Below are 12,924 nucleotides of genomic sequence, written 5' to 3'. Positions count from 1 at the left end.
CAGAATTTTAAAATTCCATGGAAGCGTTTGGATTTGTTCATATGGCTGTTGTGAATTCCTGTGCTTTCTTACTTCCTCTCTTTTATCAGTAGCTACTATGCATTAAAAGAATTTTCTAGGCTAAAACTTGAGTTTTCTGAGTACAGTAGAGTAAAGAATTACACTGACATTATGACTGTTATCAATATAAAGAAACTGGACATTTTCTGTAATGTTTTGTCTTAGGAAATATTGGAATTTCTGGATGCCTCAGACAATTTAAACAAAACAACATGTTTCTATTCAGATAACACAAAGTTTTATACCTTAAATTTCTCACAGTGGGCAGAGACAGCATGCACATTTAGAAACCCAGTGAGTTAAAACATATACTAAGGTGTCCACGGTGCATTTCCACCACAGTGATGTCCCCTCTTACATGTGTGTGTTTATATGTGCGTGTATGGAAGTGTGTGTACACATATGTGTATATGTTTGCATGTGTGTGTCTGTGGCAGTTATAAAACCGGAGATAAATGCTTTCCAAAGGGAGCTAGCTTACAAAAACTAACTCACACCAAATGGTCAGCAAACAAAAGTGTTGAAATGGGTATGGTCTTCACAAGGGGGTGGTGAAAGTGTTGGTTGATGGAACAAAGAGAAAGCTAGAAAGCTAAAGACCAGGAGAGAAAAAGAATGATATGTTTTGGGAATTGAAATAAACCTAAGTGTCGAGACGGAGGAGATGTGAATGACAAACGACATAGAAGCATGAGGTAAGCCGAGTCGGCCTCTGCTGGGATGTAATGAGCGCCAGAGGCGGCCACATCACAGGAAGGGTCCCACGATGTGTCAGAGACTGGGCTTCTCCCTTTCTACTGCTGGCTCGTTGTTCACCTTGAGCAATCACTAGCACTCTTGACCTCTATTTTTTTAAAAAAAGATTTATTTATGTATGCATACAGAACTGGGTTACAGGCTAGAGGTGCAGAGAGTGAAAGGTTTCACTAGAGACAGAGTGGGGAGTAGAACAGGCAAATGTACTGAAGTACACTGCTGAGGGGAGCAGCGGGTGGTCAGGAGAGGTCTGCCGCACCATGTGGGTCACCTCTGAGGCAGGCGGGAGTTGAACTCATGCGGAAGTGGCCTCAGATTCTCAGTGCTGTGCTTTAACCCGCTGCACCACCAGGATACTTCAATTTTTATTAAATGAATAAATACAGACACCTGGTAGGCATGACACCCTTTCAGACATATGTATGAAATAATAAGCTAACCAAAATACTTAAGTTACTGGATAAACAGTAAGAGCTAGAGGTTACACATTAGGTAGATGTCCCAATAGGGGAGATGGAGAAACTGAGACAAAGGAAACCAGAGTCTTACACCCAGTGGACACCCTAGATTATTCCCTGATGACATCATCCTAAAGCACAACTGTTGCTTAAAATGTCAGCCAAAGACTGGAACTTAATAATTATTCAGACACAGACTATTAAGAGATTAAGCAGAAAACCTTGTTTGACCTTAGAGGTACCTTGGAAGTTCTGGTTAGTTCACCTGTCATATGTCAGAAGATGGAGACACTTGCAATGACAAGCCAAAATAGAGAGGTTCAGTATAGAATGAGGGAAAACTGAGGAGCCAGAGGAATATATGCGAGCAGTCATGCAGCAAAATTTTAGCAACTCTTGGCTTGATTGATTACATGTGGTGTAGTCTTGAAGTTTGAGGGGAGGACACAGGCAGATCACTTTGCACAGCAATATCAGTTTGCCCCAAACCTAATGGACTTAAGACCTATCTGACGTGGTGGTAAGTATAAGAGTGAAAATGTGTGGTTGGTAAACACCCCCCCACCCTCACCAGAAGCCAAGGACCTTCTTGGACACTGGCCCTATGGTCCAATTAACAGTGCCATATGTCTTGATGGTGATGAATATTAATTTTACAGAGAAATGAGCTTTTGTTCATAGTCTGCTATCACCTTTATGATACATGCTAACCTTTATTGAACACGTGTAAATGTGTCACACTGTATTCACAGTGGATTTACACAACTCATTTCATTTGGATATTGACCCTATGAAGTGATACAGTCACAGGTGAGGAATCTGAGACATAAATACTTGAAATAACCTTTCCAGAATCTCCAGGTAACTTAGTGAGGAATTCAGGATTGAAACCTGCAGTCTGATTCTATCCCTAATCCATGTATTTTTAACACGAGGCTAGACTGGATGGGGGAATGATCTGAGAAATGCTTAGCAATAGCCTTTCACTGGGTAGCCACATAATTCTAATCATTCTTATCACAGCTGACATGTCCTATACTATGCTTCACTCTGTGCTTAGGAATAGAGAGATGGTAAAATGATTGAATGGAAAAGGATAGAATCTTTTGTTTGAAATCTGATAGTTGTACTTAACTGCTACATCCCAGGTTGGTACTATACACCTGCTTCAGCCTAGACTAGAAATGTTTGCAGTGTCCCTGGAGGTGAGAGACTAAATAAAGGTTTTATAGTTCTTTGCTGAGCAGTGAACTGACTTACTCAAAAAAGCTTATTGTATTTCAATTTTGTAAGTAGGACCTGCAGACAATTCTTCATTTGTCACAGGGGGCTACCGATAAGGTGACAGGCATGTGTTGGTATTCACACAGAGGTAGACTGCATTCCGCTTGCTTAGTCTCTCTCTCTCCCTTTCCTTTTCTCTCCCTCTTTCACACCCATCTTGTCAATCTAATTGCTGTATTTCTGTGAATTTTAAGAAAACTGGCTTTTCCCTTTCCCCTTGTAACTTTCTAATGTGTTGATATTTTTTCCTTTCTTTTATTTTTAATTACAGCAGAATCTAAGAAGAAGAAAAAGGAAGGCAAGAAACAGGAGAAATTGCTGGACTAAAGGATGCCATCTTCTGCGAAAAATGAAACGGACATCAGCAGACAGGACCAGTTAACTATTGCATTTATACCTACCATAGGCTTTTTATTCAGAAATACCCATAGCTTAAGTACAAAATAGGCAGAAAAAAAAAGAAAGAAAATTTTTTGTAGTAGCATTTTTTAAATGTATACCATAGTACCATTAGAGGCTTATAATACAGGACTGTAATCCTACTTAGAAAGTTACTTATAGTATCTGATAAATGATAGCAAATTGAGGTAAGTTTTTTTGAAGTTATGTGATATTTTACATTTAAAGTCTTTCTTTTTTACACTTTTTCCCCCTTTTGGCAGTCATTTAAATGTTATGATCATGTAAACTACTTCTCTTGTTAGGTAATTTTTTCACCTAGACTTTTTTTCCCAGTTGAGAAAAATATATACTAAACAAAAGCAGCAATAAAATATAATCATTGTATTTGAGGAAAATATCTTGTTTTCTGCCAATGGATTTTTTTAAATGTAGTCAGCGAAGTTGGGGGGAGGGAGGTTGAGCATGTATTAGTTCAACATTGACTTTTTTTTTAAAGAAAAGCATTAAAACATGAGATTCTTTCACTTTGGCAGAAACATTTGTTTTCTTGATGAAATTATTTTTCCATATGAGGAACAAAAAAAAAAAAAAAAGACTAGGAAAATAAATCAAGGTAATGCTGAAAAAAATGGTCCTTTGTGTGCAATAATTTGATATTGTGACCCCCTCCTTCCGTTAACGAGATTCTCCATCCATCAACCTGTTAGCAGTGAGAATTTATCAAACACACTAATGAAAATCTCTCTTGTGTACAGATGTTACAGAAAGGTTATACAGATAGATAGAGATAGATGTAACTCTAGCATTCTATCAGTATTTAGTAAGTTAGAATGGTACTACTGAATTGAATGACCATTCCAAAGTCATCTAGATTTTGTTGAAACAGAAAAAATGTTTTTAAATGGAAGAGTTCCAAATTACAGAGGCCAAATCAGGATTGGCGTAAAACAATGCAGAATGGTAGTTGGTACTCGGTTTTTATTTTTTTTTTTAAAATTTATTTATTTATTTATTTATTTGTATAAAAGAACTGGGGTACAGGCCAGAGGTGTGTGGAGTAAGAGGATTCATCAGAGACAGAGCTGGGAATAGAATAGGCAGAACCACTGAACTCCAGTGCTGAGGGGAGCAGTGGGGAGACAGGAGAGGTCTGCTGCGCCATGTGGGTCACCTCCCTGGCCGGGAATCGAACTTGTGCCGCAATGACTGTGGATAGATTTCCTGCTGTGCTTTAACCCTTTGTGCTACCCGGAAGGCCCCATACTTGGTTTTTATAAACCAGAAATTCTTTCCCTGTTGCTATCACAGCACCAAAGTCAGCTGTATAACTCCCTTGCCTGCTGGATGCTAAGCTATATCGTTAAGTAAGCAAATCTGTGCTTTTCTTAGAGAACTCAAGTCTCAGAAGCCAACTGGGAGGGATAAGTATTTCCTTGAAGTAACTGATTCTAAATAACTCAATCAAACTCAATAAACCAGCAACACTCTACCAGATCTAAGTCCATTTTCAGAAACTGTGCTTGCAACATGCCCTGAGTTAGTCATAAAATATTTATGAATTGATAGAACGATGCAGCTAAAGTATCTTTAAAGCTAAACTGTCTCTGTTGTCTATTCAGAGCCTCCATTTGATTGAGGAATGCTGAGGGGGGTCCATAGCTCCCTGCAAAGTCAAAGCCAATGCCAGTGAGGATGGTCTTTTTAAAAAGACTTATTTAGGGCCCTCCCTGGTGGCGCAGCGGGTTAAAGCACAGCACTGAGAATCTAAAGCCGCTACCACATGAGTTCGATTCCTGCCTGCCCGGGAGGTGACCACATGGCGCGGCAGACCTCTCCTGACCCGCCCGCTGCTCCCCTCAGCAGTGTACTTTGTCAGTCTGCCTGTTCTGCTCCCCACTCTGTCCCTGGTGAATCCTCTCACCCTCCACATCTCTGGCCTGTACCCCAGTTCTGTACGAATAAATAAATAAATCTTTAAAAAAAAAAGACTTATTTATTTATGCATACAAGAACTGGGGTATAGACCAGAGGTGCGTGGGGTGGGAGAGGTAAGAGGATTCTCCAGAGACAGAATGAGGAGCCAAAAAGGCAGATCTACTGAAACACACAGCAGAAGGGAGCAGTGGGGAGACAAGAGAGGTCTGCTGCACATTGTGGGTCAGCTCCCTGGCCGGGGATTGAACTCGTGCTGCAGTAGCTGCATAGAGCTTCATAGCACTATGCTTAACCCCTTGTGCCACCAGGGAGAGACTTTGACTTTGGCAATGGACTTTTGTATGCATGTACTGAAGATTTTATGAACTGGTGTATAATAGAAGCAAAGTACTTGTAAAGTGCACTTGACAGAAATGCGAATAGAGAATGCAATTCTCTTGCAAACAGATCTTAATAGGATAAAAGTACTCGTGGGGATAGGTGGAGAAGCTGAAAGAAAGTCATTGACTGGAGTGGGCTTTCTGACAACAAAGGCCCATAGGGTATGGGTGGTGGAAGGCCACCCCAAATTTTGTTAGCCTCTCATGTGGCTTTGTTCCTCCATCATTGTCTAGTCAAAATAGCAGCTCATAAATCGGTAATGAGTTAAGGCTAACTGAAGCAAAATCTCCCAAAGGACAAGCAGTTCTGCAGATAATCATGGCATCCTTGTTATTCTCAGAGCACAGAAGGCCCTGGAAGGGTGGGGCTGTTTGCTCAGTGGAGGATTGAGTCCTAACAAACCATATCATTCCCTGATTCTCTGTTAAAGCAAGGGTTGGAGTGTCAATTTCCGGTGCATACATAGGTTATTGATCACTCTTCCTCTGGGCCTCCATAATTCTGCTGGCCCAAAGCAACTTTAAACATTGTACTGAATCACTGAAATAATGAAACAGAAGTAGCAAAGAACAATTACCAAAAATCACCCATGTTCACAAAAGAGGATAAACAGACCATCTGCAGATATATTTCAGAGTGCAAGACTAACTCTCACCCAGATTCACTGAATTTCAGGACCTTTATCCTAAAGTTGACAAAGCCTGTAGATTGCACAACAGCCCCCAGCAAAGGCCTCCCAATCATAATCTTTCAGAGACTGGAAAATGTCCTGTTAGGCTTTGCCTGGGTTTTCTGGGGACTTTTTTTTTTTTTTTTTTTTTAAGACAAGCAGTAGATTTACTAAAGTCTTTGTGTATACATTAGGAAAAATCTATGAGACTCTAGTTACCATAATAATGATATTTTGACTTATATTCCTGGACTGACAGCCTGATGTCCTCTAGCTCTATGAGAATGGAATTTCAAACAGAATTTAGCACTTAATATTTTCAAGTAAAATCCTATAAATTGTGTGGGTGAGAAGATGTGGGTATAAAAGTTTAATAGCTTCATTTGCAGGTGCTTGTCTGTAAGGAGTCTAATTTGAGGTACAAGTGTTTCAGTATTTTTCCCATTGGGAAGATAAATATGTCTTTAGAAATAGGAGTATAAATTTTTCTCATAGAACTCTTGGCTCCATAATTTTGAAAATTTAAGTTAATTGTGTTCTACATTTTTAAATGAAAAACACACTTCATTTAGGAAGCCCTGAATAAGGTAATAGAAAATACTGTCATTCACAGATTGAATTATTTTAAAATAGTCCCCAAATGAAAAAATTATCAACCTTTAGTAATGGGACTTTCGCTGGGTTTCCTCCTATTAATGTGTTCCAAAAATTATAAGACAGATCAGCATCTTGCATGTGGAATATCAATTTCTTTTTTTTTCTGATTTTTAATTCAATGAGGTTTAACCCTTAAGGTTTTTGAATTGGATTTGATCAGAAGGTGAGGATTTGATCAGTACTTTTCTGTGAGTGCAAATTTTGATACTACTTTGGAAAAAAAGCAACTTCTTCACTGTCTTTAGGTTACTTCTGAGTTGCAAATATTCTCCCTGTGTGTTTCTTTATCATTCCCCATTGGACCTTGGCTGCCACAATCAGGCAGATAGAAAGTGAGAGAATACTATTTTCTTGTGTTTGGAACCTTCAGCAGCAGATAGTAACTGCTCTGGATCTCAAAATAGATGTATTTTCAACCTGTTTTTCAAAGAAGATATGGAATCTGGGAATACACTAGCATTAAGAGAAGGATGTAAGTTATCCTGCTCATCCCTCAAGTAATACCTACCTCTACTTATGTGGATTCTAATTGCCCTGGAAATAAAAGCTATGGGCCATTTCAATAAGAGTAAAAACACCATCATCTTAAAAATCAAGCCACCCCTCACTCTTCCTGTTCTTTCTAACCTTTCAGTCTTCTAAGCAAGGCACTGATAATAAAGTCAAATGTTCTGTACTGCTAGGGTTGCAAGTAAAATAATGTCATCTAAAAATAATTCAACACAAAGGAATGCAGACCTGTGGTTGTTTTTTTTTTTTTAACTTAATAAGGAAAATTAGCTCTCAGTATCTAACTTCTGAAAAGTGAATTTTTTTTTTTAAGATTTATTTATTTGTGCGTACAGAACTGGGGTATAGGCCAGAGGTTCAGGAGCGGCGAGAGACTTCACCAGAAACAGAGTGGGGAGCAGAACAGCTAGATCGACGAGGTACACTGCTGAGGGGAGCAGCGGGCGGGCCAGGAGAGGTCTGCCACGCCATGTGGTCCCTTCCGGGGCAGGCGGGAATCGAACTCATGCGGAAGCGGCTTTAGATTCTCAGTGCTGTGCTTTAACCCGCTGCGCCACCAGGGAGGGCCCTGAAAAGTGAATTTTTTTAAAGGACAAAATCTTAACAGGAAGAACATCAATGTATTTCATATGCATATTTTCACTAAAAGTATGGCCGTAGGTCCCTCCTGGGTTGGCTAAGGTTAGGTATCTAGATTACCAGAACATATTTTCTTTTGTCTTTAGCAAATATGCGTGGAAGCCCTACAGTTCACATTAGAGAATGAATACATGGAAAATCCTGACATCATTTCCCTAAACTCCTGGGACTGGAAGAATGCCTGAGAGGCTGCAAGACCAAGCAATTCGATCTATATACTCAATTTGCTCTTGAGATACAAGAGCATAATAAATACAAGATATATTTATGTAAGATACAAATGTTACATAAATAAATTCAGCACAAGGAATGCTTCTTTTCCCTCTGTCTTTGTCAGATCCATCAAACACAGGCCAGAGAAGCCTTCAGATTTATGAGATTCTTGGAGAATTATGCAAAGACCTGTTACTGTAAATGATAAATGGATTCAGATGCTTGTAATAACTGATAAGAATTTTAGAATTCTAAGTTCAAACATTGTGTACTTTTATGAAAGTCATAGTTAATTAAAATTCTTACCAGTTTATTGACAATCTTGCCAATCTACTGTCTTGTGGCAAGGCTGAGGGGTGGATCTTGGGGGGTCTACCTTGGGATGTCATCATTGAAAAGTGGGCAAGATCTATCTATTGCTCTAATCTAAGATTTCTGCCATCTCTGAATATTTTTCCTCTATACTAAATAAAAAAGATTACCAGATCACCTAACATAATTATTTTTTAGGAGTGTAGCATTTGATTTAGGGTTAAATTCATTAAACTAGAGAACTTAACCAGGACTGGACAATTGAATTTGGATTCTTTTGGTCAATATATTTTTATCAAAAAAATCACCTTATCAAAAAAAAATTGTTCTCAAATCTATTTGAACAAATATTCTTCAATGACAATAATATGCATATATAACAATAGAGAACTGTTGAAAATCTCTTTGTATTTGTCCTTCCAAATTCTAGAGATAGAATTGGTGGTCAGCGGTGTTATCAGTGTTAGGGATGCTGGGAAAAAACACAACGGACTACAGAAAACCCATTTTCAGGAATTTACACCCCTGACAGACAATCAGTTACAATGAATCAAGTGTGGGTTATGTTTCATCACACCAGGGACCACCTAAAGGTTATTATATTATTTCCTAACTCTACAAGGGGGTGAAGGGTGGATTCATCTGGATGGCTCCCTGTGACTTCAGCTTGAGCAGCTGGGGCGGCCAACGTGCTCACTTTCACTTGTGACTTCTCAGTGCAAATAGCAGGGGAATTGGACTCAACGGGGCCTGCTCCTCTCCCACGGCTCTGTCCCTCACGACGTGGTCTCCCCGACAGCGTCAGCCTCTCACAGGGCTCCCCAAAGCACGCGTGGAAGCCGCCTTCCTTCTGAAGAGTTAGACCCGGAACCGGCCAGCGTCATTTCTGCCACACTCAAATGTTTAAAGTGAGCTCAGGACCAGCCCGGCCAGTGAGGAGAACCACAGGGAGAGAATGGCGGGAGCGAGGCTCTCTGGAGGCCATGTCTGGGGGACATGTTTGAGGCCCAGCAGACAGAAGAGCAAAGTATATTAGGTGATGTCAGTGCAACAGAGGAAGATAAAACACTGGCGGGGGGGGGGGCGGTAACTGGTGACCAACCAGGGTCACTGGAGCTTGGCCTCTCGCGAGGAATCCCCGCAGCCCCTCCGGGCTCGTCCTCAGAACCTTGGCACCATTTGGGGGTGTTGCGGCTTGGCTTTGTGGGGTGGGGGAGGGTGGGGTGGGGCATGTGGGCTCTGGGCTCAGCGTCCAGCTGTCCAGCCGAGAGGCTTTGGGTCAAGTGTCTGGGGGCAGATCCTCTTCTCCCCAACCTTCAGCAAAGTAGTAGTGCAGAATGACACCTGACACCCCGCTTCTGCCAGAAGTGGGAGCCTGAGGCCTGGGCAGGATGCCAGTCCGCAGTGGAAAATATCCTTTGCTACAGACCCAGTGGGGCAATTGCTCTCCCAGGGGAAAGGAAACAAAGCATACCCCAGGGTTCAGGGGACTCCCCACCCAGCTCTACAGTCTTCCCTCCCAGTGTTTAGACTTTGTGTCTTTCATAGACTCCTCAGTCTGGACATATATCTTTTTCTTTTTTAAAATATTTATTTATGCATCCAAGAACTGGGGTGTTGGGGGCAAGGGATTGGTGGTGAGAGGTTTCACCAGGGACAGAACAGGTGAATTGACTGGAGAGGTCTGCAGCACCCTGTGGGTCACCTCCCTGGCAGGGGATGGAACTCAGGATGCAGTAGCAGCTGATAGCTTCATGCTGCTGAGACTTAACTCCTTGTATCACCAGGGAAGCCCCAGTCTAAATACATTTGATGCAGACATCGCAGGCTCCTGAGGTCAAGGGCAGGGGCTGATGCCTCATTGGCTCCTGGGACCCTCCTTCTCCTTTTCTAGCACCCCACCACTTCAGTTTGGAAGAACAGAGGTAAGAGTCACAGCTGCCCCCTCTTCCTGAGGAGATGTAAACTTAGAGATTGCCTTTCAGGAGGGGAAACATGGACCCCCTTCCTGGCTCAGTGCCTCCTGGCTGGGACCCCTTACCCAAGGGGTACACACATTTCATAAGCCCCACCCAACCCTCCCACAAGGCATACATGTCACATAAAGATTTATTTATTTATGCGTACAGAACTGGGGTACAGGCCAGAGGTGCAGGGGCAGTGAGAGGATTCACCAGAGACAGAGTAGGGAGCAGAACAGGTAGACTGACAAGTTCACTGCTGAGGGGAGCAGAGGGCAGGCCAGGAGGGGTCTGCCACTGGGGCAGGTGGGGATCGAACTCATGCTGAAGTGTCTTTAGCTTCTTAGTGCTGTGCTTTAGCCCCCTGCGCCACCAGGGAAGGCCCACATGTCACGTTTTGCAGCCAGAGTGTAGCCTCCTGCAGTCTCATCATGCCCAATGGGGGTGTAGGGTGGGGTGACTAAATTGGAATTGTTAACCACCAGGTGGAGCCAGGGCCTTTCCTAAAGCAGTAGATAATCCTCAAATACTGCTAGTAGTTTTATCGTTGCATTTAATTTTTATTTTAGAGACATATTCTTTAGGGCTGTAGATTTACTTTCCTAATTCATTTTCCCTGGCTTATTCTTGAGCACAAGATGCTAATAATTGATTCCATTTATCCATCACCTCTTGGAATTTTCAAAGCCCTTTGACAGCTATGGTGAGTTCCTCACCCCAGCCAATGAAGCAGTTGGGCCCAGCTGGCACTAGCTTTTCTATGAGCTACCTGAGGCCAAGAGATGATGAGTAGGCTGGGACACCAGGGCCTCGGCTGGGAGGCAGGGTTTTGGCTGGGTGCTTGTTAGTGTCACACAGGGTGAGTGTCACACAGGGTGAGTGTCACACAGGGTGAGTGTCACTTGAGGTGTGGGAATGTAAAGTCCCGGACATAGAACAAAATAGGCAGAGAGAATTGCCTGGCAGTCTGGACAGATACTCCCATGGGTGTTTCTAGCACATTCCAGAAATAGCAGGGAGTTGGGGATGGAGTGAACAAAAGGAAGAGAAGAACAGATTATCAGAGGTGTGGGAAAGGAGGCTTGGGAGTAGGAGGTGCCGGGGGCTATTTCCTTTCTCCTGTGAGCGCTGCTTCCTGCGTAAGAGAAGCAAAGCAGGAGTGTTGGCTAAAGCTTTGGGGGCTCAGGTCTCTTCGGGAGCCCCAAATCCTTGTTAACTCAATATTGAACCATCCCTATCCCTTAGGGCTCCTAAGGAGTGTGGCAAAGTTCTCATTTCCCCTGATCTAACCTAACAGGCCGAGTGACCCATGTCTGAGTCTCCTCCATTTTGATTCCTCTGTGTCGCCGCAGTCTTGGGACACTCCTCTGGGAAAAGAGACTCTGGTTGGCCCAACTTGGGCGCCCCCACATACCCCTGCTGTGGGAAGTCCCCGACCTGCAGATTGGCAACCCCCTCTCCCCACAAGATTCACAGGGAAATAAACCCAGCATTCTTCAAAGAAGGACACACTTGACAGAAATAAAAGGCAATATTACAAATCAAGTAATAAAATAATCAGTTTAATTAATCACTTCAATGATGTGTAATAGTCACCTATTAAAAACAAGCAGTTCTGTGAAATAAGCTGGACATGGGCTGGACCCATAATGTCCAGAAATTGAATTCAGAGGAAAGGAGCTTGTCAGCATGAGCATTTTTCAGTGGGAGAGTGAAATAAGTAACAGTGTTTACACTTGAAGAATTTCAGTCTGTCACCTGGAAATGGTTTACAAGATAAATTTGAATAGCAAAGTGCTGAAGACAGGGAAACAATTTAGGGAGTTATTGGAGTTTTCCAACTGAGAAATGATAAAAGCCATTTGGGTGTCTCCAGCCACCCAGTCATTTTCTCCCTTGATTATTCTTTTTTCTCTTCTTCTATCACTGTTCCCTTATTGTTTTCTTTGTGATCCAAGGAGATCTGACTGAACACATTTTGCTTCATGCTTTGGGAGCCTAACGTATCAAGAATGCAGGGAGAATGAAGCTCATTTGCGGAGCAGTCCTCATCACAAATTTCTCTGCTTTTACAGTCCTGCGCCCATTAGCATGATTCAGGTCACCTTGACTAAAGGCTTAGTCCCAACTCAGCCTTAGTCAACCATCCACCCCTAGTGATTTCAGATGATCTGACTCAATATGAAGATGCCGGCATCCAGTCAACCTTGACCTCTAACTGTGGCAGTGTGTTCCAGGTTTGAGCAATTCGTCAAATCTTTCATCTAAGATGAAGTCGCCACCTGCCTACCCTTACCTGCCCTATCCATAATTCACTTCATTGTAACCTGTCCAGTATTATGGCCTTTATACACATGGGCTCTGTTTCCCTCGTTCAACTCCCCCTAACCACACCATCAGCATCCCAGCTTTGCCTGGCCCTGAACCCCAGACCACATCTGGGCACAGTTGTCCCATATAGGTCAACTCTCCAGATCAGAGTACCTATCTACATAAAGATGATTTTTTCTGACATCGGTCTAAAATTCAGCATCTTTAATAGCCAACTATCATGAGTGCCACTTCATAATCCATAATTATGTCTCTTTTAAGACTTATTTTTTTAAAGATTTATTTATTTATTCATACAGAACTGGGGTACAGGCCAGAGATGCGGAGGGTGAGAGGATTCACCAGGGACAGAGTG

At 42.3% G+C, this 12,924-nt stretch overlaps 1 protein-coding gene across 2 annotated transcripts in view; it reads left to right on the top strand.

Annotated features, from left to right (window-relative positions):
- PTN (pleiotrophin) overlaps positions 1 to 3,319 on the top strand; it is a 72,168-nt gene extending 68,849 nt beyond the window's left edge. Inside the window, exon 5 of one of the 2 annotated variants that reach the window (XM_004677075.1) lies at positions 2,830 to 3,319. In XM_004677075.1, coding sequence (XP_004677132.1) covers positions 2,830 to 2,885 — 56 coding nt within the window. In that variant the 3' untranslated portion in view covers positions 2,886 to 3,319. The remainder of the gene's footprint in view (positions 1 to 2,829) is intronic. The other variant, XM_012721110.1, reaches the window with a different exon arrangement.
- Positions 3,320 to 12,924: the final 9,605 nt, after the last annotated feature.

The sequence above is a fragment of the Condylura cristata genome, unplaced genomic scaffold (assembly GCF_000260355.1).
Source record: "Condylura cristata isolate star-nosed mole 26May11 unplaced genomic scaffold, ConCri1.0 scaffold00005, whole genome shotgun sequence".
NCBI lineage: Eukaryota > Metazoa > Chordata > Mammalia > Eulipotyphla > Talpidae > Condylura > Condylura cristata.
Note: the sequence above shows the minus strand (reverse complement) of the source record. Positions and strands in the feature narration are given on the sequence as shown.